The 24781-nt window shown below is 45.3% G+C and overlaps 1 protein-coding gene across 1 annotated transcript; it reads left to right on the top strand.

The window, feature by feature from the left end:
* Positions 1–8310: 8310 nt before the first annotated feature.
* LOC308154525 (creatine kinase, testis isozyme-like) lies at positions 8311–11417 on the top strand (the record flags this gene model as incomplete). Its single annotated transcript, XM_080527672.1, has 7 exons — positions 8311–8521; positions 8775–8929; positions 9054–9186; positions 10120–10291; positions 10549–10672; positions 10860–11049; positions 11179–11417. The coding sequence occupies 7 exons, from the start codon at positions 8311–8313 to the stop codon at positions 11355–11357; spliced, it is 1164 nt and encodes a 387-aa protein (XP_080383798.1). The 3' UTR covers positions 11358–11417.
* Between the last annotated feature and the right edge of the window lie 13364 nt (positions 11418–24781).

Below are 24781 nucleotides of genomic sequence, written 5' to 3' on the forward strand. Positions count from 1 at the left end.
ATTATGGTGATACAGTATATAGGTTTGCTTCTCTGTCCACTTTATCCAAGCTAGACCCCCTGTATCATTCGGTTCTAAGATACATCACCAATAGTGCCTTCAGGACCCATCACTGTACACTGTATAGTCTGGTTGGATGGCCATCTCTTTCTGTCAGAAGGCTCCAACACTGGTACACTCCTGTGTTTAAAATCATCTCTGGCTTCTTACCGAATTATCTGGGCCGGAAGTTCATCCCTATACCGAGTGGCTCGGGTCTCAGGTCTCGTAGATGGCTACAATACAAGGTGCCACTTATCATGAACAATGTTGGAAGGGCAAGCTTGTCTTATTATGGCCCTTGGTCTTGGAATGACCTACAGACTACTTTTAAATTAGAGGCCCTTATTTCCATAAGTATCTTCAAGCGTAGATTAAAGGATGTGGTCACCGCTCGCTGTACCTTTGGTTAGACTTCTCAATGTTTTAATCACCTTGTAAATACCCCTACCATTGTTTGTCTATTGTATTGTTGCCACTGTCTTATGTCCTGTCTTGTTATCTGAACTGTTTTTAAGCTACTATTTTGACCCTGTCTTGGCCAGGTCTCTCTTGTAAAAGAGGTTTTAATCTCAATGTGACTTCCTGGTAAAATAAAGGTTTAAAAAAAAAAAAAAAAAAAAAAAAAACGCAGGCAAATCGCAGGCTTTGCGATTAGCTAATCGCATAATTTCAAATCGCGATTTCGATTTAAAATCGATTAATCGTGCAGCCCTAGTGCCATGCTAGGGGCACTGTGTGTTAGGTCCCAAGTCTGTGACTGTTCCACACTATATTGACGAAGAACACTGCACTGCAGCCAGTGACTGTTGTACCAGTTCAACCAGAACGACCACACATTCAATGTTGAGGCACATTTGCGTCGATCTCAGCTCTACATTTAATCTTGTTCAAAACTCAAAATTGATATAATTCCTACTTTGTGTATAGACTGTTGGCAAAATGGGAGCAGCTAAAATGTTTGTAGAGGAGGACCAATTCAGATGCCCGATTTGTCTGGATCGATTGAAGGATCCGCTGACCCTTACCTGTGGACACAGCTAGTGTATGGACACAGCTACTGTCTGGACACAGCTCCTGTACGGTCACAGCTACTGTATGGACACAGCTACTGTATGGACACAGCTACAGTATGGACACAGCTACTGTATGGACACAGCTAGTGTATGGACACAGCTAGTGTATGGACCAGCTACTGTATGGACACAGCTAGTGTATGGACCAGCTACTGTATGGACACAGCTAGTGTATGGACACAGCTAGTGTATGGACACAGCTACTGTATGGACACAGCTAGTGTATGGACACAGCTAGTGTGTGGACACAGCTAGTGTATGGACACAGCTACTGTATGGACACAGCTAGTGTATGGACCAGCTACTGTATAGACACAGCTAGTGTATGGACACAGCTAGTGTATGGACAGATACTGTATGGACACAGCTAGGGGTGGGACGATTAGAAAATGTCATGTCACGATTATCGTGGGCAAAATAATCGCGATCCACGATATTATCGCGAGAATAAAAAAATAACAAATAAAAAAACTTTTTTTTAGAATGCCAATAAAACACACTGTAATCACTTTAACTTAGATTTTGTTGTAATTTTATTGAATCATGTTAATAACATTAACATCCTTTTAAAAACAACTTGACAAAAATAAAAATCTTTAATAAAATCTTAAATAAGGTAATGATAAATTATAAGGTATCACTGCATAAATAAAGGAAAAAAATACTGTCAAACAAAACTTGAACACTGACACTTTTCTGTCATCAAACTGAGTGCTAGCCTTGTGGCTTAGAGACTTGAAAGCTTCAAGATAGGTTAAAGTGCAAAATTGTCAACATGTTAACTTTTTCTGCCTTTAGCTGTGCTCGGAGAGGTGTGAGTATGTGCCCACTGGCACTAAACACTCTCTCTGAAGGAACACTAGTTGCAGGTATGCATAGAAGCCTGCGTGCAACCCTGGAAAGGTGAGGCAATGGACACGGGGCCGATGCAGCCATGGTGAGAAGTAGGGCTGCAACTAGCGATTATTTTGATAATCGATTAATCTGCCGATTATTTTTCGGTTAGTCGATCAATCGGATACAAAAAAAGCGGGGGGGAAATATTTTGAAAAACGTTTTTTTTTTTTTTTTAAGATTTATTTTGCAAATTTTATTTTATGTTTTCTAAATCAGCCAGGCCTTTACATATACATGTGCAAAATGAATAAGTATTAATAAAAAATATAAAATAATATAAATAAAAAAGGCTTTGCTACATCAAATAGGTTTAACAACAGGCCATGGACTATGGCGGTAGATTGTTTCAATAAAGTAGTTGAACTCTAGCTCAATACATGCATTGTTTTAGGTAATAACTTTGCTTAATGTAAAGGTCAGTAACCCAAAGTGCAATATAGGCTACAGACAAGACACTAATGTTTTTATATAACAGATATGCTCCAAAACAATGCAATGTGTCCTCTCACTCCATACAATAGGCTAGGCGACAGTCAGTGCCTCACTCTAACTCACGGGTAGCTTGGTAGGCTACCACTAGCTAGCCTTTAGCTTATCATCTCTGCTCTACCACTGACGTTAGCCAGCTAGCTAAATACACTTGTCATGCAATATTGAATTCATGAATGCGAGCAAACACTCACTGGCTATCGCATTACATTACAGTCATTTAGCTGACGCTTCGCCAGAACTCACACTAACGCATTTGCATGGAGAGCAGGAGACCATGGAAGGGCTGAGCCCAGCAGGACTTATATAATAAAACAATAGGAAGTTAGCTGTAACCCTCCTCTATAGAAACATAGTTAGTGTAACCCTCCTCTATAGAAACATAGTTAGTGTAACCCTCCTCTATAGAAACATAGTTAGTGTAACCCTCCTCTATAGAAACATAGTTCGTGCTCTGGTTCTCAGCACAGCTACGCAGACTACAGCTGGACGAGCAGCGTAGTGACAGTCAGCTACCGGCAGCAGCGTGCTAACCCTGCTAGCTAACTCACTAGCATGTCCTGACAGCAGACAGCAGACAGCTTCACTCTCAAGGCTTTTGAGTAGCATGATTTAAATGTAGTCGCCGCGCCGGTGTAGGTACCGGATTTTCCCACTTTTCCGGTTCCGGTCATAGGTTCTGCCCTTTCCGGCCATAGGTAGCGCTATGATTCGCTATGATTCGCGATGCCTACACCGGCCGCAAGACAGCGTGGCGTGCGTCAACAGGAAGTAGGTTTGTTATGGAAACAAAACCCGAAAAAAAAAAAATGTGAAAAAAAAAAAGGAAGAAAAAAAAACGACGAATCGATAATGGCATTCGTCGCCAATGAATTTCGTTATCGATTATTATCGATTTAATCGATTATTATCGATTTAATCGATTATTATCGATTTAATCGATTCGTTGTTGCAGCCCTAGTGAGAAGGCTAGCATACGTTAGTGACTGACTGACAAGGCTGACTTGACAGTCACGTTACCCATGCAGGCTGAACAATCGCGCGAGACAAATTTCTGTGAGGATATTCGCGCGCGGCTCATGTGAGAAATCTCAATTATATTACTATTTATTTATAACATACGATTATGACATCCTCCCTCTCGCCAGTTTGGGGCAACATAGACTTCTCCCCTGGTGCCACGGATAGGGGTTTCAAGCGGTGGGACAGCAAAGGGATGGTTACTATCGGACATTTATATGATACGGAAATACTACTTTCATTTGACCAATTATGTAAGAAATATGACCTACCACGAAATGAGTTTTTCAGATACCTTCAGATACGACGTTTTTTAAATAGCCAAAAAGACACTGGCCTCTGTCACCAACCCTCTCCGCTGGAGGAGATAGTCTCTGCTGGAAAGACGAGAGGCATTCTGGGGCTTGGGTATAGAGCACTTTCGAAATATGATAAAGGCAAACCTGCATTTACGCCCAAAGATTGGAATAATGACCTGAACATTAATACTGATGAAGCAACTTGGTCACTAATATGGCAATCGGCAAACGACATCTCAATCTGTAATAGGACGAAGGAAACGCAATTTAGACTACTACAACGTTTGCAGATTACTCCCCAACTTAGACATAAAATGGATCATAACAAATCGGAAATGTGTACAAAGTGTATTACCGAGGTTGGGAGCTTTGTTCATTGTGTTTGGACTTGTAGATATATAGATGATTACTGGAAAGGTATAGTGGATAAAATTCATCTAATTCTAGATGTTACATTGGATAAGGACCCCATGTGTCTATTGTTTGGGTTGCCAGACAAACAACTTAAAAGTATGCATTCCAAAAGACTTCTGTGTATCCTCACTTTTTGTGCAAGGAAAAATATATTGCTGAAATGGATAGACTGCAAACCGCCTACAATAGCTGGATGGCACAAGGTAATTTTTGATATGATTCCTATGGAATATCTGACATACTGTATAGGTCTAAGTGTAAGATAAAGACATTCTATAAGATTTGGTCTCCGTTCTTAGATTATATTGGTACCAGACTGCCTGCCATTGTAATGATAAAGTTATCGCGGGTGTTTTTATCGCGATTAACGATAAACACGATAATCGTCCCATCCCTAGACACAGGGTCTGGACACAGCTAGTGTATGGACCAGCTACTGTATGGACCAGCTACTGTATGGACACAGATACTGTATGGACACAGCTACTGTGTGGACACAGCTACTGTATGGACACAGCTACTGTATGGACACAGATACTGTAAGGACACAGCTCCTGTATGGACACAGCTTATTTGAATGTGGCTGAATATGTTTTATGTTTTTTTTTACACAAATTCAGTAGCAGACTGAGACAGACAGACAGACAGACAGACAGACAGACAGACAGACAGACAGACAGACAGACAGACAGACAGACAGACAGACAGACAGACAGACAGACAGACAGACAGACAGACAGACAGACAGACAGACAGACAGACAGACAGACAGACAGACAGACAGACAGACAGACAGACAGACAGACAGACAGACAGACAGACAGACAGACAGACAGACAGACAGACAGACAGACAGACAGACAGACAGACAGACAGACAGACAGACAGACAGACAGACAGACAGACAGACAGACAGACAGACAGACAGACAGACAGACAGACAGACAGACAGACAGACAGACAGACAGACAGACAGACAGACAGACAGACAGACAGACAGACAGACAGACAGACAGACAGACAGACAGACAGACAGACAGACAGACAGACAGACAGACAGACAGACAGACAGACAGACAGACAGACAGACAGACAGACAGACAGACAGACAGACAGACAGACAGACAGACAGACAGACAGACAGACAGACAGACAGACAGACAGACAGACAGACAGACAGACAGACAGACAGACAGACAGACAGACAGACAGACAGACAGACAGACAGACAGACAGACAGACAGACAGACAGACAGACAGACAGACAGACAGACAGACAGACAGACAGACAGACAGACAGACAGACAGACAGACAGACAGACAGACAGACAGACAGACAGACAGACAGACAGACAGACAGACAGACAGACAGACAGACAGACAGACAGACAGACAGACAGACAGACAGACAGACAGACAGACAGACAGACAGACAGACAGACAGATAGAAAACAACAACAACCTAGAAATTATGACACTCAATTCTAACCCTTGACCTGCAGGCAGAAATCTCCTCTCTCAAAAATAAACATTCTACAAAATGTTGTTAATCATCAAATGCATGCACACCTAGCTGTCTATCTAGACAACTCCTCTCAGCCTAGCTGTCTATCTAGACAACTCCAACTCCTCTCAGCCTAGCTCAAGTTACTGATGTGATGACACTAGTGAATGTGTGCCCATCCAATATGAATCTACATCATCGTCTTAATTTTGCCCCACAAGATGAAGGTGAACACAGAGAGCAATGCAGCCATGAAACATTTGAAGGCTTACTTGCAATGTTGTCTGAAACAGACACCAACAATAGTGAAAGTAAAAGGAAAGAGGCTAGCTACTTAATTGTTGGTAACATGACACTACTAGACTCTAGCTAGCTACAGCCGTGTTGAATCTGAACAGTTCATAAGTTATGTCTGTTACAAGATAAACAGGTTAGCGAGCTCAACATTTGATTTGACATATGTATGTAACAAGCCATGTAAACCCTCGTTAACAAGTCGTTAGCTACTTACCGTACGTATGATGTTAGCCAGCTAGCCAGTCACTGTTGTTGAGAGTTCACTTCACCCGCCATCAATTCACATTCCCAAAATGCGACGCCGTCAGCAGCTGGCGAGCTTTCCTTACTTCAAGCCTCCCACTCTCGACGTCCAACACGCCACGCGCCTTGTTTAGATTCAAACATTGTATTATTTAAAGTGACAGTTTATCATCATAACTCTGATTAACTGGCAGTTTATTTTCACCTGACGGCTTCACCTGAAACAGCCACAACCACGGCAGAACATATGGAGAAACTGTAAGTATATATCATATAGATATAGAATATATCCTATTTGAATATTATCCTATATAGATATAGAATATATCCCAGTGGAGTAAACTAACCCTAACTAAACTAAACTAAAGGAGCAGTTAGCTACATGAGCAGCGGTGGCTAGCTAGCCAAGGGTGCAAGCATAGCCTAACGATAAACAACCTGTATGAGTAACTGTACACATCTTTAATCTACACAGACAAGCAAACTAGCCAGCTAGTGTTATTATCCGGCAAGGTCCCTGTGCACAACTGAACTGGTCTCAACGATGCTAGCTATAGTAGCTACGCTCTCACCTCTCACATCGTTCGTCAGCTTCTTGACCCACCTTCTGAAAAACAGCTGGATTAAAACATCAAATAAAAGGTTGCTGTTGATATCACGGTGTTTTCCAAATGAGGATGGCGATCCAGGAGCTCTCACATCAGTCTCCACGAGTCCTGGTTGGTGAGTGTTGTAACTGGGCGGGGGAGGCGCAGGTTTACAGACTATCACATCGTGTTTGCTTCAGTTACATTGACATCTGAAGTACGAGGCGGTCGAGATGCGGTGCAGATCTGTGAATCGGCGCAAACGCTGCGCTTCGTAGATGCGATCAAACGACTGAAATGTGTTATTTTCGGCTCCAGTTGATGACGTCGGAATCTTTTAAAAAGACAGGAGGAGAAACTGTATAATAATAATAATAATAATAATAATAATAATAATAATAATAATAATAATAATAATAATAATAACCATTATTTGTATAGCACGTTGCAGCTCAAATGCTTTAATCATTATGTAATCATCATTTAACCATTTAGTCATTTAAAGGCAATATTAAAAAGATGGGTTTTAATGGTTTCAATGGATTTTAATGGGTTTTAGTGGTCAGTTAACAACTGGGAATCGTGATTGCATTGATGCATACATAATACTGCTCTTCTTCTACATGGAGACATTGACAATCCCAAACAATTATTATGAAGCTCTTCTGATTCCCAAATAAACCAATACACTCGTCTTGTATGTAAACCAATGCACTAGTATTGTATGTAAACCAATACACTAGTCTTGTATGTAAACCAATGCACTAGTCTTGTATGTAAACCAATGCACTAGTATTGTATGTAAAGTTTAGTGCATTGGTTTACATACAAGACTAGTGTAGTATTGGTTTACATACAAGACTAGTGTAGTATTGGTTTACATACAAGACTAGTGTATTGGTTTACATACAAGACAGACCGGGGTAGATAACCCAGGTAAAGAGTCAAGCGGCTTTCAACCACCCAGACACCTGTCCTGCCTGGTAACGGGGTTTAGCGAGGGGCGTTTAGGGCGTCTCTGGATCCGATGTGGCGGCTTCTGATCGTCACGTTTCAAGGACACACTTCTGTTCTGCACAATGACCTTGCCGATGGGTTAAAACATTACAGCAACATTTCGGCATCAAGTGTATAGTTGCAGTTTATTCAATTGGTCTGCCTCTTACTCAGTGTTAGTAGCTGGAACATAGGTCAATTATTTGGTTAGTCAGGCATGCCATAATAACATTTAACAGGCAACAAGAATGTCACTAGCTGACAGTTGCCCCCTTACATTTACATTTTTGGCATTTAGCAGACGCCGGCTTATTCCAAAGCGACTTACAATCAACACTTAACCTACCTTACTAGCCTACCAAGTAAGGAGAACACTTTTAAGGAGAATGTAGATTTCAAAAATGCATTTTTTTTTAAGCATAACAGGTAGCTTCCCCTTACCTTGTAGAATGTGTTTGTTGTTACTGTTCAGCAATGACCAAATGGCCAAAGTGACAATCAAGAGGCTGTCGCCTGACGAGGAGTTCCCAGACCTCAGCCAGCACAACAACCACATGGCCAAGTTCTTAACCCAGGACATATACAAGCAGCTCCGAGAGAGAGCCACCCCCAACGGCTTCACCATAGACGGGGTCATTCAGACAGGGGTTGATAATCCTGGTAACACACACCCATCCCCAGTCTAAGTCTCAGTATAGGCCTTGAGCTTGATGACATTCTGAGCTTTGGTCAGTGACCTGGGGGTTGTTCCATCAACGTCTATAAAGGAACATCCAGGCTTATTTTGGATATCTAGACTTATCAGAATAAGCCTGGATTTTCCCTTTAGCGTTGTTGATGGAACACCACCCTGGTCATTGGTCCTGAGTGTGTGTCTCCATCTAAGCCCCCTCCTGATTGGTCTCTCCTCCAGGCCATCCCTTCATCATGACGGTGGGGTGCGTGGCGGGAGACGAGGAGACCTACGAGGTGTTCAAGGAGCTGCTGGACCCCGTCATCGAGGAGAGACACGGAGGCTACAAACCCTCCGACAAGCACAAGACCGACCTGAACCCAGAGAACCTGAAGGTCCGGTGCTGTTCTGTTCCCTGACACACGGCTGTCAGTCTGTCTCTCTGGAGATGGGAGACCCATGGTTTATTGAAGCCCTCTACCCTCCTGCAGAGAGGCTAACCGCTGTGTGTTGTTGCAGGGCGGAGATGACCTGGACCCCAACTACGTCCTGAGCTCCCGCGTCCGGACAGGCCGGAGCGTCCGCGGGTTCTGCCTGCCCCCCCACTGCAGCCGCGGGGAGAGGAGGGGCATCGAGAAGCTCTCCATAGAGGGTACGGAGGAGAGGGGCCGTGTGGCGAGGGTTTAAATGTTACTTGGAGTGATGGGGGTAGGGTGGTACGTGGGTGGTAGGATAGGGTGGTACATGGAGGGGTAGGGTAGGGTAGTACATAGTGGAGTGATAAGGTGGTACATGGAGTGGTAGGGTGGTACATAGAGGGGTAGGGTGGTATGTAGGGCGGTATAGAGTGGTAGGGTGGTACATAGAGGGGTAGGGTGGTATGTAGGGCGGTATAGAGGGGTAGGGTGGTACGTAGAGTTGAGCACAGATGTTTAGATGAGGGTGACAGGGGCGGGGTTAGATGAGGATGACAGGGGAGGGGGTTGCGGTGGACAGAAGCTGACGCACCACTAAGCAGGCTTAGGATAAAGGTGGATGTTTCTGTCCAGCCATGACCTATAACGGAGCAGAGGACAGACAGCATTCTGCACAGCAACGGGTCAGGAGCTCTGCACGCCACCCTGTCGTGATGCATTTCCACATTAGCCTACTGTGTAGAGGGCCCCCTCTGGTGGCAAGCCGAATTAATGCAAGTTATTGACAGGAGAGTTGGCGAGTCGTATGGGGATGTCTTTGTTAAACAGTTTTAGGTCACTGGCTTTGTTTGGCTGTTTTGAACAGGTCATTTGTGGCTTGTAATGTAAATACTGTTGTTACATGGCAGGATTAGTGAAGGTAAGAAGAGGGACACCACACATTTAATCCTCCAGATGAACGGAGACTCAAACGGAGCTGATATAATAATATAATAACATACACCATTCAGCTGACACATTTATCCAAAGACACTTACATTGCAGTGAGTGCATACATACATTTTAGTATATACGGTCCCAGCGGGAATCGAACCCACAACCTAAGCGCTGTTAGCGCCACGCTCTACCGCCCGAGCCCCAGAGGAGCTAACATGTCCGTTCCTCTCCAGCCCTGGCCGCCCTGTCAGGTGACCTGAAGGGGAAGTACTACGCCCTGAAGAACATGACGGACGAGGAGCAGCAGCTGCTGATCGACGACCACTTCCTGTTCGACAAGCCCGTGTCTCCTCTGCTGCTGTCCGCCGGGATGGGCCGGGACTGGCCCGACGGCCGGGGCATCTGGTGAGGCGCCTCGGGGGTCAAACGACCATAGTCTTTACAATGGGAAGCTGCTACTTACACACAACGACCACTAGTGGTCCTGAAATTTGATCAAGTGCAAAGGTATAAAAATAATTTTACTCTCACGGTCAAAAGACCCCACCCACGGCTGTTCTGGTGTTAATAAGGCTTATTTATACATACATTACATTTGGTGCTTCAGAAGCCTTCCTTCCTGAGCTCAGAGGAAGGTTGTTTAAGGCTCTCCTCTGTCTCAGGCACAACGAGAACAAGACGTTCCTGGTGTGGGTGAACGAGGAGGACCACCTGAGGGTCATCTCCATGCAGAAGGGAGGCAACATGAGGGAGGTGTTCACACGCTTCTGCACCGGCCTCACCAAGGTGAGACCCAGGGGGCGTCTGGCTGGGCGAGCTAGAGCTGCCAATCATCTCCACCGTAACTTACCATCGTCACACGTTCAGAACGTGGTGTTTTTATAACAATGTTGCTAGTTATCGACTCTGTGGTAACGTCGATGTCGACCTTAACTAAATTCTGCCCCCACCCCCCGAATCTCCTTCTCCGCAGATCGAGTCTCTGTTCAAAGACAACGGCCACGCCTTCATGTGGAACGAGCACCTGGGCTACGTGCTGACCTGCCCCTCTAACCTCGGCACGGGGCTGCGCGCCGGCGTCCACGTCAAGATCCCCAACGTCAGCAAGCACGCCAAGTTTGAGGAGATCCTCAAGAAGCTGAGGCTTCAGAAACGCGGAACAGGTAAAGGAGATGATGATGATGATGATGTCGTCATGTAATGCTGACAATACATTTGCCAGAAGGAATACTGTATCGGTTCTGAAACCCCTGTGTTGATGGCTGGTGACTAACGGTCTGGCCTCTCCTCAGGTGGCGTGGACACCGCGGCCGTGGGAGGAACCTTCGACATCTCCAACGCCGACCGGCTGGGCTTCTCTGAGGTGGCGCTGATGCAGATGGTGGTGGACGGCGTGAAGCTGCTGGTGGAGATGGAGAAGAAGCTGGAGAAGGGCGGGTCAATCGATGACCTGATGCCCGCCCAGAAGTAAACTCTCCCCTGGTTGGACACCCCTCCCCCCCCTCCCTCCCCCTCCCCATGTCTGAATGAATGTGTGACACTATCCTGGAATGCACTCTGTATGAAAGAGCACTTACTCTCTCACTCAAGGTCTTCTTTCAACGTGAGAGTGGATCTGAAAACACAACAATAAAATGTTTCGATCTGTGGTTGACTGCGTTTGTTCTTTGTCACTGCATGCGTGCTGAAGTTACCCATGATCCTTCTTGGTATTTAAATAAGCCACACGATCGACCCTTAGCATGAGAAGTCAAGACTGTGAACCATGTTTACAGACATTTTAATTGAGACAAGGGTGACTCTGACCTTGTGAGCATACATTTTACATGAATTCCATGAGCTCTACTTTTAAACAATATAAAAGAAAAATGGAGTATAACAATGTGTGGCTGTCTGGAAGTAAGATACATTATGTACACTGAAAACAATGCTAAGGTTTCATGAGGAGAGAAAAGATTAAATAAATAATACCAAAGACTAGAAATGCTCTTTGTCCACGTTCACAGCATGACAAATCATATTCAACTCGTTATGTTGGCCAAATATGGCCAGATTATACTGTAGTTATTAGTAAGTTATTCAGTGATTATTGCCAAAGCATTACTCTATACATTATAATATTCAATACATACTCTGTGTATTCTTGTTAAAAAACATTTGGAAACTGCTACTTTAATGATTGTACAGCTTAAATACGTTCTAGATCATATTCGGCCCTTGTTTTCAGAGCTTTAACTCGTTGGAGACTTTGGAAGCAATGTTTTTAAAAGCGATGGATGAGCCGGATATCCTCTTGAACCTCACGCCGTTGAGGGAGAGGCGGGGCAGCTTACACACCTCCATCTCCCACTGGACAAGGTTCTCAGCGTGTCCGTCTCCGTGGACACACAGCAGCAGGAAACTCTCCTGCTGTTCGTAGTCGCAGTTGTTGGCGTCGAGCACCTTGCGGATCTCCCTCATGATGTGGCTGGGCTCCAGGGAGCTGGTAGTCCGCATTCTCCAAGTGAACCTGAGGGAGCGGGGTTTACCGCCCGCCCTTTCCCCTTTCTGATCCCCAGGTACATGGCGACTGCAGGGTGGGAGACAGGAAGACAGGAACTGACACACAGGAGACAGGAAATTGACAAAATGTGAGGGTTTTACATACACATATGGGAGAGGGGGGGACGGGACAGGACAGGACTGGGGTGTGCATCATCAGAGTTTGTTCTCTCACATAAACTTGAAACACAGACAGGGTGAGAGCTCTATATCTTCCGCTCCTGAATCTGGAAGAAAAGATGGATTCTGGAAAAAAGTAGTGTATATATTTTCTTTTGTTTTTGTTTACGGATACATGAAAAGAAAGAAAGAAAGAATGTAAGACATGGATCACAGGCCGCAAAGCCGGGGTGATAAAAGGAGGGAGAGAAGGAGGGAGGGAGGGAGGGAGGGAGTGGGAGGAGGAGAGGAGAGGTCGGTTGGACAGAAGACTTACTAAGAGTCTTGTCTCCCTGTGCAGGAGGGGTGGAAGGTTTGGCTGTCTGCCGTTTGGACGGGTCAATACTGACCCTGAGGGGGAGGAAGAGCAGTGAGAGGTCGAAGTTGAAAGGTCACAGAAAGGTCAGGGAGGAGACATAGGCACACAGCAGTAGAACTGAGGTGAAGGGTGAAGGTGAAACAGACAAAGACTTAAAAAACCACTGAGACCAGAGATGAGACCGTCCGAGTTACATCCAACCAAGAGTTTTTCCGAAGATGTTGTGAAATAAGAAATACAATGAGTGACAAACAAAGACGCACCAAAGAAGGTAAAGGAAAGAGATGGGATCATGGGAGTGTTCGTCCCTAAGGTCAGCTGAGGCTAATCAGCTAATCGTTCCAAGAGTAAAAACAAAACACGGTGCAGCAGCTTTCAGTCACGCTGCTGCATGCTCCTGGAACAAACTCACTGAAGAAATCAAACAGGCCCCAAACCCTTAAAATATTTAAATCTATGCTAAAAACCATAGGGCCAGTTTCACAGACAAGGCTTAAGCCTAATCCTGGACTAAAAAGCATCTTCAATGGAGATTTTACATTGAAAGTGTGATTTAGTCCAGGACTAGGCTTAAGCCTTGTCTGTGAAACCGGCCCTTAATGTTTTGCACCAGTTATGATTAAACACAAACACTTCTATCAATGTCTTTTTTCCATTCTTATTAAATGTTTTATCTATTTACTTCTTATATTTGCTTTTATTCATTGTAATTTTCATTTTCTTACTATGCTGCTCTTGCTGTATTTTTAAATAACGTATGTAAAGCACTTTGAATTGCCCCTGTTGTATGAAATGTGCTGTACTAATCAACTTGCCTTGCCAGACGAATATGTCAATTTAAACATTTACTTTTTTTAAATTACTTTTTAGCATTTTGCATTTATTTGAAGAGTTGAGTAGGCTGAAAAGTTACCGGAGCTTGTAGTGCTTATTTGATTCATTTCAAGGATTTGACAGTATTACTTCAAAACAGTCTATTGCCCAAAAGGTGCGGTCTGAGGCGCGCTCTCCTCTTTGCACCCTATTATTCCGTTTTTAATTATAACAAACTATCACTAACTGCACCATCACAAGTTAAATAAAGGACAATCGCGTCACCTCGAAGCTCCTAACAATCTCTATAACAAGACACCTACGTTTTGTCCAAATTGGTACCATACCAATCAGAGTAGGCTAATTGTAATTTGTAGCACATTCCGCATTTGTATGGCAAGACGCGTCAATCAGCTAAGTTTCATTAACATGTTATTTGTCCCAGTGGTATCAGAGATAAATGTATGTGACATACGAACGGACAAGTTCAACTCAGTAAATGCACTTCCACTAAGCCCAGGTTTGAGTCGTTGTTATTCCAGGTTGACGCTGTGCGGAGTAGCTTGGGGGTTACGAGGTTAATGTAGAGAAGTTGTTAAATTCATCATGTAGAATGTACACCTGTTGTTGTTCCCTACGGTTACAGCCACGTTGCAGGCCACTTCCAAATGAACATCTTTATTTACTGATATGCATTGGACTCTCCCTTAAATGGCTGAATACACTGTGTAGTGCCCTGCGAGGGGTATAACCACAATATAGGCCTATTCTAATAGCAGGATTGGAACACAGCCATAACCTTTCACTCGTCTCGTTCACAAAGCCCAAAGTGAAGTGTGACCCAGTCCCATCGGTCCGTGTTCTCTGAGCTCCAACAGTGGATCTCCGCCCACCTTCTTCCGCTCGATGCAAATGTTTGTCAGTGAAGATTTCATCAACATAAAAGCGCATATTACGTTAAACTTGTTTAAGCATTTAGAAATACCAAATAAATGGATAAAGCAACGACACATTATAATTGGTTGGGTTTGTTTTGGACAAATCATGCCCCTCAGCTCAAGAGACCGGTCACGTGTCTTTGTGATGTCATACTGTATTATAATATTATTTTTTAAATTATCTTTATTACATTCTATTAATGTTTTATTCATATTTTATCAGTTCTCTTTTACCCTTCTAATTCCTACTTAGTTCCATAACTGCTTATGTTACCAGTGAAGACAAGAGCAGGTGATCTCCAATTGATGCGGGTTTTATTGTGTGGCTCTGTGCGTACAGACAGACACGCAAAATGAGAGAAACTCATTCCCCTTAGGGAGGGGGGGAGGGAGGGTGAGGAAGGCCCCCTCCGTCCACTCTCCCCTCCATAAGGGATGAATGCTTTAAAGTAACACCGGCTCCTCCGGCCTCCCCTATCGGCTCGGTCTTACCGCCTCCTCCGGCCTCCCCTCCTCCTCCTCCGGCTAACCCTGGGGCGCCGGCGGCGACGGATTGATTGATTGATTGATTGATTGATTGAAAACTTTATTAGAAGATTTGCAGAAGTAGGTACATGAAAGTACATATTACATACAAGGTCAACTAACAGGATAAAAACCCAAGAAAGCCACTGGCTTATTTCAATTGGGGTCCTTGATTCTCAATTCATCGGACGGGGCGGGAGGTTCTGCGAGCTGGTCTGCGGGGCATGATGGTGGTAAGGGGAGTGTCTGAACAACGGAGAATCTCCGCTATTTATGGCGTTTTCGCCCCGTGACGTCACGCTCATCACTGTGATGCAATCGGCCCGTTTTATCAAAACCACTTTGATGTCTGTCACAACAGAGTTGACGGGTTGTTGCTGGGGTTTCACATTTGGGTATTTTCTCCCGACAAATATATATATATATATATATATATATATATATATATATAAGTTTTAGTTGAAATAGGGTGATATTCTGGGCCAGATACTAACTAGTTGTGATATTACGTGGTCTGGCCGTTATCGGGCTGGTCCGAATTCGTCCAGGTCCGTCTGTGCTTGCTGGGGTATACCTATATATAATAATATAAACATAATAATCATCTCAATGTATAATATGTGTTTTTAAGGGTTCGTAATATCAAAATTAACCTTGCTGTACTGTATAGCGGACACATAATGGACTGTACTCAATATATATCAGATTCGATTCGATTAGATTCACTTTATTGTCATTACATAGTAGGCTACAAGAAAATGCAACACAATTATTGTGCGTCTAACCAGAAGTGCAAAAATAGCAATTATATTGCAGTGATAAGTAGCAGTATTTACAGCAGTATTTACAGCAATCTATACAGTTAAGTGCAAATGGTAGCGTGATGTGCAATGACAGGGGTAGGAGGGTAGGGGGGTTGGAGGGTAGGGGGGTTGGAGGGTAGAGGTGTTGGAGGGTAGGGGGGTTGGAGGGTAGGAGGGTTGGAGGGTAGGGGGGTTGGAGGGGAGGGGGGTTGGAGGGGAGGGGGGTTGGAGGGTAGGAGGGTAGGAGGGTAGGGGGGTAGGGGGTTGGAGGGTAGGAGGGTAGGGGGGTTGGAGGGTAGGAGGGTTGGAGGGTAGGAGGGTAGGGGGGTAGGGGGGTTGGAGGGTAGGAGGGTAGGGGGGTTGGAGGGTAGGGGGGGAGGGTAGGGGGGTAGGGGGGTAGGAGGGTAGGAGGGTAGGGGGGTTGGAGGGTAGGGGGGGAGGGTAGGGGGGTAGGAGGGTAGGAGGGTAGGAGGGTTGGAGGGTAGGGGGGTTGGAGGGTAGGGGGGTTGGAGGGTAGGAGGGTTGGAGGGTAGGAGGGTTGGAGGGTAGGGGGGTTGGAGGGGAGGAGGGTAGGGGGGTAGGGGGGTAGGGGGGTTGGAGGGTAGGGGGGTTGGAGGGTAGGGGGGTTGGAGGGTAGGGGGGTAGGAGGGTAGGGGGGTAGGAGGGTAGGGGGGTTGGAGGGGAGGGGGGTTGGAGGGTAGGAGGGTAGGGGGGTTGGAGGGTAGGGGGGTTGGAGGGTAGGAGGGTAGGAGGGTAGGGGGGTAGGAGGGTAGGGGGGTTGGAGGGGAGGAGGGTAGGAGGGTAGGAGGGTAGGGGGGTTGGAGGGGAGGGGGGTTGGAGGGTAGGGGGGTTGGAGGGTAGGGGGGGAGGGTAGGGGGGTAGGGGGGTAGGAGGGTAGGAGGGTAGGGGGGTTGGAGGGTAGGGGGGGAGGGTAGGGGGGTAGGAGGGTAGGAGGGTAGGAGGGTTGGAGGGTAGGGGGGTTGGAGGGTAGGGGGGTAGGAGGGTTGGAGGGTAGGAGGGTTGGAGGGTAGGAGGGTTGGAGGGTAGGGGGGTTGGAGGGGAGGAGGGTAGGGGGGTAGGGGGGTAGGGGGGTTGGAGGGTAGGGGGGTTGGAGGGTAGGGGGGTTGGAGGGTAGGGGGGTTGGAGGGTAGGGGGGTTGGAGGGTAGGGGGGTAGGAGGGTAGGGGGGTAGGAGGGTAGGGGGGTTGGAGGGGAGGGGGGTTGGAGGGGAGGGGGGTTGGAGGGGAGGGGGGTTGGAGGGTAGGAGGGTAGGGGGGTTGGAGGGTAGGGGGGTTGGAGGGTAGGAGGGTAGGAGGGTAGGGGGGTAGGAGGGTAGGGGGGTTGGAGGGGAGGGGGGTTGGAGGGTAGGGGGGTAGGAGGGTAGGGGGGTTGGAGGGGAGGGGGGTTGGAGGGGAGGGGGGTTGGAGGGTAGGAGGGTAGGGGGGTTGGAGGGTAGGGGGTTGGAGGGCAGGAGGGTTGGAGGGTAGGGGGGTTGGAGGGTAGGAGGGTTGGAGGGTAGGAGGGTAGGGGGGTAGGGGGGTTGGAGGGTAGGGGGGTTGGAGGGTAGGAGGGTAGGGGGGTAGGGGGGTTGGAGGGTAGGGGGGTAGAGGGGTTGGAGGGTAGGGGGGTTGGAGGGTAGGAGGGTTGGAGGGTAGGGGGGTTGGAGGGTAGGAGGGTAGGGGGGTAGGAGGGTTGGAGGGTAGGGGGGGAGGGTAGGGGGTTGGAGGGTAGGGGGGTTGGAGGGTAGGGGGGTAGGGGGGTTGGAGGGTAGGGGGTTGGAGGGTAGGAGGGTAGGGGGGTTGGAGGGTAGGGGGGTTGGAGGGTAGGAGGGTAGGGGGGTTGGAGGGTAGGGGGGTAGGTCTACTGCACAGGTACCTGCCGTCAGGGTTGAGACATCCGTCGGAGTAGCCTTTTAGTTTATATTCTACTGGATTGTATGTGTTTCCATCTAGAAACAAGGTGTGTTGTTGTTCCCTACAATAGTTTGAAACTAAATGTTTTTAAAAAACGGCAACTGTAATGGAGGGCGACGACATCCTTCTGCATGAACTTGACCTCTGTAGGTTTTTGGAGAGGGAGTCGATGTATGTGTTTTCTAATAATAATAATCCATGTTACGTTCTATGTAACCCTTTCGCTTTGACAAAACGGTAAGAGTGAATAATGTAGTTCCATTTGTGCAAGATCATGTATGCTAGAAAAATAGACAGGTTATAGCAGGATAGTCAAGATCAATAAAGTGGCAACAGTTTAGCAGTACAAATCGTACAGAATAAAATAAATAGAATAAAATAGTAGGCTACAGAGAATTTACATTGTTGGCATTTAGCATTTAGCAGACTGGCCATTGGCAGTCGTCGTGTTAGAAGAAGGAACATTTTCTTTGGTGTCAAAGACGTTATTTTTGGCACGGTCTGGAGCCTTGCAATGCCTATCACAGGTGATTATATACGATTTAGATTAGATTGAACTTTATTGTCATTGCCGAGTACAAGTAGACAAAGAAATGCAGTTTAGCATCTAACCAGAAGTGCAAATAGTGATATAAAACATGACAGTGTTAAGTGGTATATACAAGATATGTGCAGTTAAGGTAGCTATGTACAGTATGGTGTATACAGATGTATAAATTAAAGGCTATATCAAAAAAGAGGTCTGTGCAAAAATATGATATGTGCAAAGGTAGTATGTCCAAACAGCAGTAGTGCAAAGAGTATAGTAATTGGTTGTCCAAGGTGACATAGGGGGATACTGGGAGTCAGCGTACCCCATGTTGGGGGGGGGGGTTGTTCATCAGAGTGACAGCTCTGTGAAAGAAGACGTAATATGTCCATCACAGCATGTACGTCTGAGTCAGGTGAATGTAGAAATCGGAGGACGGGCTACATTGTAATGCATGGAACAGAATGAGGACGCAAAGTTCAAGTTGAAGTATTTGCTGTACAGCAACAGACAGACAAGAGGAAGACAACTACATGCAATACAAAGTAGAGGGGTAGAGAGAGACAGGGGAGGAAATAGAAAAGAGGAGGTGGTAAGGGTAAGAATAGGACACAGTAACGTGAACGGGACTCTCCACATTACAGGGAAGCATCCACCTCAGACCTCAGAGATAGGAAATGTTAGGATATTTATAGCATAGCATAGAGTACAGCACAGTGTTTTATTTGTATAGTATAGTATAGTGGATAGTGTATATAGCCTTTATTTATGTAAACCAGCTCTTCCAACAACATCAACAACAAAGATAGGAAAGCCAGGTTCTTTGAAATATTCTATGCCACACCCATCCTCCGGACACTCAGGGTGACCGCATCAATAAATCATACTGTGCCCTACAGCTGGGACCCCCCTCCAGTCTACAAGATATGGAGGGACTTTGCCTTCAAGACAGGATTGTCCGCGGCTGGGCTGGCCTCATGGAAATACAAAGACATTATGACCTTCATAAGGTCGAAGGAAACCATTACTCACCCCAAGGCCAGCACAGCCGTGGACTCCAAACAGGTATGGAAAAACATTATTCATAAATGTACTAACAATAAACAAAAAGACATTGCCTGGATGGCTGCTCATGGTTGTCTCCCCACTAGGGAATTCTTGCATAGGCGGCACATCGCAAAGACTGAGAAATGCCCCCACGGATGCACGGACACAGAACACATTAACCACCTGTTCTGTGAGTGCTCCGTGGCCAGGCGGGTCTGGGCCCTGTTTGTTCCCTCTGTCTCCCTAAACAGCCTGCTGACCCTGCCCCGCTTGACGGGCGAGAACATCCTGTATGGTCCTCCCGGGGGGTGCACAACCCCCCAACTACAACAACAGTGGAGGATCATAAGCGCCGTCAAGCAGGTACTCTGGGAGACGAGGAACATCAGGGTCTATCAGAAACAGAGCGTCGACCTGACAACCCTGAGGAGGAGAATCACCCTCTTCCTCAGGGACCATGCTATTGTTGACTTTAAAAATAACCCGGATCAAGCAAGAGCGGTGTGGGGGGTGGAGAGATGGAAGGACGTCATCCTCTAAACCGCCCCCCATGCCGCGCCGCATCGCCCAACCCCCCCCCACCCCGGGCCTACCTCACTACACCACCAGTTCCTGCACTATCACCTTCACCACCGTTCCAGCACAAGCCCTGGTCAGCAGTATCACCATCACAAGGACCAGGAGAGGAGCAGCGCACAACACCAACAGGGAAGTTTACTGCACCTTCCACCACCTACACATGTACACAGCACTGACCCACTTCCTACCCTCACCAGAATATCACCACACACAACCCACAGCCGAACCAGCCGTCTCTGCCAGCACCACCAGCACCAGGATGACCAACACCACTGGGTCACAGGGAAGTACTGATCACCCGCCTGACACCAAAATGCACACTACACAAACCATGCACACCTCCCTTCTCTCACTCCTGTATCTTTTCAGGCACATGTCATATCCAGCTCTGACACCTACCCAGGCTTCCAGACCCAGGAGCAGAGACCGGCGGGAACCACCACGTCACCCCAGCACCAACCCCAGGTTCCAACTCAGCGACCCCAAACCCCCTGTTCCGGGCCCCCCCCCCCCAACTCCAGGCCCCCAGCTACAGGCCCAGTCCCCTACCCGCCAACCCCCAACCCCCAGCCCGGAACAAGCTGAGAAGAGCCAGGGAGCTTTTTCCCTGGATAAGCTGTGTACAGGTTTTTCGCCTCTGCTTGCCTGCCATGCGCCGAGCTCTCTGGGCCTCTCCTCGGGGGCCTCCGGTCGGCCTGCGTGCTCGATCTGCTCCGCCGCTGGGGCGCCTGGTCCGGCTAGCCTCGTGAAGGGCTACAGGAGTCTGAGCCTGGTGGGCTGGGCCGGATGCGCCGGTGGTGGGGCGGGTCGGGTGAGTCGGGTGTGTGGGGTCCCTCGGGGGAGGGAGGTGGGGGAGCCACGGCTTTGCACTGGTGGGCAAACTGGATAGTAGTCGCTCTACAACTAGAGGGCTGCAGGGGAATTTTTTTCCCGGATGCACAGCGAACAGGTTTTTTACCCCTGCCCCCTACCGACACTGGAACCTGGACACTGAACACTGAACACTGAACATTACACTACACTGGACAATACACTGAACACTGAGCACTTTAGTTAGTTTAATGTTGGTTGTTGTTGAATGAAATGTCTTAAATGTCTGATTGTTTGATTAATTGATTGTATACACGGTGTTGCGTTTTTATAAAAACCAATAAAAAACACCTTTTACTAAAGATTTCCGTGGAGAGGGACATTATGAGTATCAACTAATTTGTTGATGCCCTGCTTTACGGCGGGGCTTCCTATACCTGTGAAAATGCAATTGAATTAATTGAATTAAAATTAATTAATTAAAATTAAAATAAGAGATTCTATTTCGTTAGAGTAATATTTAGGTATGAACCCAAACACGTGTTTTACATGGTCGCATTGTTATTCACTGTTACAAGAGATAAGTTGACATTCTTCTCAAAGGGTTAGGGTCTCGCCTGGAAACATATTAAAACTTCATAAAATGACATGTTAACACTTGTCAAACCAAAAGTACAGGTTTTAGCTAATGGAGGTTTAAATTCGCCGCTCCCGGCGAAATGCATTCTGGGAGGCAGTATGCATACTTATTATGAATTTAGTAGGCAGTATGCAGTATGCTAGTATATACTCATTGAGTATGCTAGTATGCAGTATGCTAGTATACCATTCCGAACACAGCCAATGAGTATAATCCATTTCCCACTTCCCACCATGTCAGTAAATACAGTATTATTTAAATTGACTGAGACAGTCAAGACGAAATGGTGCTTGACATTCAGTTGAATCAGTCATTCAATCCAAATAAATACACTCGAGCTAACTAATGAATTGATTGCTCCCGTCCACACAAAAAAATGTATTTACTAGCATGATATGACAATACACTCAGTCTAGTCTATCCCAGGCTGGGGCTAAAGCAATCATCTATGAATGATCGATATGAATGATTAGGGCACCGCGTGAGAGATTTCCCGGGGAAATGGAAAGCATTCGGGTGCGTTCGTAAACACGTTCTGGAAAATCTGATCAGGATTCATGGAGAGCTTCTTGTCCAATCAAATTACTTGGTCCCTTTGTGACGTTGTAACCCAGTGTGCGCTCCGGCGCTCTCAGAGCGAACTTACGAACGCAGCCTTCGTCCCATAAAAAAACAAGAGTAGCTAGATAGAAGTTGTATAAAAGGTTATATAAACCGTCAGTTTATTTCGCAGAAGCGTAAGTATGTTTTAATGACATTATACTCAGAAGTGTTTCTATAAACCTCTTACCATTAACTAGCTACGAGGTATTTTTCCTTTCAAATGAGCTGTGGCTCGCAATCTGTAGAAGGCTAGTATAGCGGTAGAGCTATCTGTCTGTCAGTACCAAACGAACATATGAATGAATAAATGTTCATGTGTAAGCTTGTCTGATGTATAAATGTTCATGTGTGAGCTTGTCTGATGTATAAATGTTCATGTGTAAGCTTGTCTGATGTATAAATGTTCATGTGTAAGCTTGTCTGGTGTATAAATGTTCATGTGTAAGCTTGTCTGGTGTATAAATGTTCATGTGTAACTAAGCTTGTCTGATGTATAAATGTTCATGTGTAACTAAGCTTGTCTGATGTATAAATGTTCATGTGTGAGCTTGTCTGATGTATAAATGTTCATGTGTCAGCTTGTCTGGTGTATAAATGTTCATGTGTGAGCTTGTCTGGTGTATAAATGTTCATGTGTGAGCTTGTCTGATGTATAAATGTTCATGTGTGAGCTTGTCTGGTGTATAAATGTTCATGTGTGAGCTTGTCTGGTGTATAAATGTTCATGTGTGAGCTTGTCTGATGTATAAATGTTCATGTGTAAGCTTGTCTGATGTATAAATGTTCATGTGTAAGCTTGTCTGGTGTATAAATGTTCATGTGTAAGCTTGTCTGGTGTATAAATGTTCATGTGTGAGCTTGTCTGGTGTATAAATGTTCATGTGTAAGCTTGTCTGATGTATAAATGTATAAATGTTCATGTGTGAGCTTGTCTGGTGTATAAATGTTCATGTGTGAGCTTGTCTGGTGTATAAATGTATAAATGTTCATGTGTGAGCTTGTCTGGTGTATAAATGTATAAATGTTCATGTGTGAGCTTGTCTGGTGTATAAATGTTCATGTGTGAGCTTGTCTGATGTATAAATGTTCATGTGTAAGCTTGTCTGGTGTATAAATGTATAAATGTTCATGTGTGAGCTTGTCTGGTGTATAAATGTTCATGTGTAAGCTTGTCTGGTGTATAAATGTTCATGTGTGAGCTTGTCTGGTGTATAAATGTTCATGTGTGAGCTTGTCTGATGTATAAATGTTCATGTGTGAGCTTGTCTGGTGTATAAATGTTCATGTGTGAGCTTGGCTGATGTATAAATGTTCATGTGTGAGCTTGTCTGGTGTATAAATGTTCATGTGTGAGCTTGTCTGATGTATAAATGTTCATGTGTGAGCTTGTCTGATGTATACATGTTCATGTGTGAGCTTGTCTGGTGTATAAATGTTCATGTGTGAGCTTGGCTGATGTATAAATGTTCATGTGTGAGCTTGTCTGATGTATAAATGTTCATGTGTGAGCTTGTCTGGTGTATAAATGTTCATGTGTAAGCTTGTCTGATGTATAAATGTTCATGTGTAAGCTTGTCTGGTGTATAAATGTTCATGTGTGAGCTTGTCTGGTGTATAAATGTTCATGTGTGAGCTTGTCTGATGTATAAATGTTCATGTGTGAGCTTGTCTGGTGTATAAATGTTCATGTGTGAGCTTGTCTGGTGTATAAATGTTCATGTGTCAGCTTGTCTGATGTATGAGGACAGGCTGTGCTTCGTCTTTTTGCGTTGTGAAAGTCGACTTTAGCTTAGTAGCTAGTAGCTAGCCAGACACATTTCCCCCTCTCACTACCCTGACGATCACCAGACCTGAACTATGAGTTAAATGCATGGCTAATGCATAGGGGAACTTACATGGCTAATGCATAGGGGAACCTACATGACCATTTATTTTTCTAGCTGACAAAAGCTGACAAATTGTTACAGAAGGCCTGACTGGTTTTTAGACAAATCATTTTTTTATTGCAACATAAAAGACACAAATCTACCTCCATACACAAGTAGATTTGAATTTTCTTTATTAGGATTAAACCCCTTGAGATGCATCATCTCGTTTTCGAGGGGGTCCTAACATAAATGACAAACATTACATTACAACAGAAGCAGACAGGTAACGGTACAGTTTACAATACAACACACAGGCAATAGACAACAAACAACAAAAAACACAAAAACACACAAATAAAAATAATGAAAAACATTTCAACCACAAAACAGCTAGTAAACAGAGGGAGATTGGATCTAGAATACAAAGAATGAAAACACATTATGTGATATAAGAAATGTCATAAAGGAATCAAGTAACGTAAGTAACAGCTTCAATGAAAACAAGAACATTGCAACTCAAAGTGGGAGGATAGGGCGTTTTTAAACCTACCTAAAGATGAAATTGATCTAATGTCTGGAGGCAGGTTATTCCAGTCTACTGGGCCTTTGAACATAAAAGCTCTTTTCCCTACTGTTTTCTTTGCATGGAGGACAGAAAAGTAAGGCTGCGAGGAGTGCCTAAATTGATAATTTGAAATAAAAGGAACAAGATACTGTTTTAAATAATAAGGATAGTTTAAATAAATACATTTAAATAGAATTTGAAGCCAGTGAATGTGTCGTCTAATATTTATGGATGGTAATTTGAG

The sequence above is a fragment of the Nansenia antarctica genome (genome assembly GCF_963989245.1).
Source record: "Nansenia antarctica genome assembly, chromosome: 3".
Taxonomy (NCBI): Eukaryota; Metazoa; Chordata; class Actinopteri; order Argentiniformes; family Microstomatidae; genus Nansenia; species Nansenia antarctica.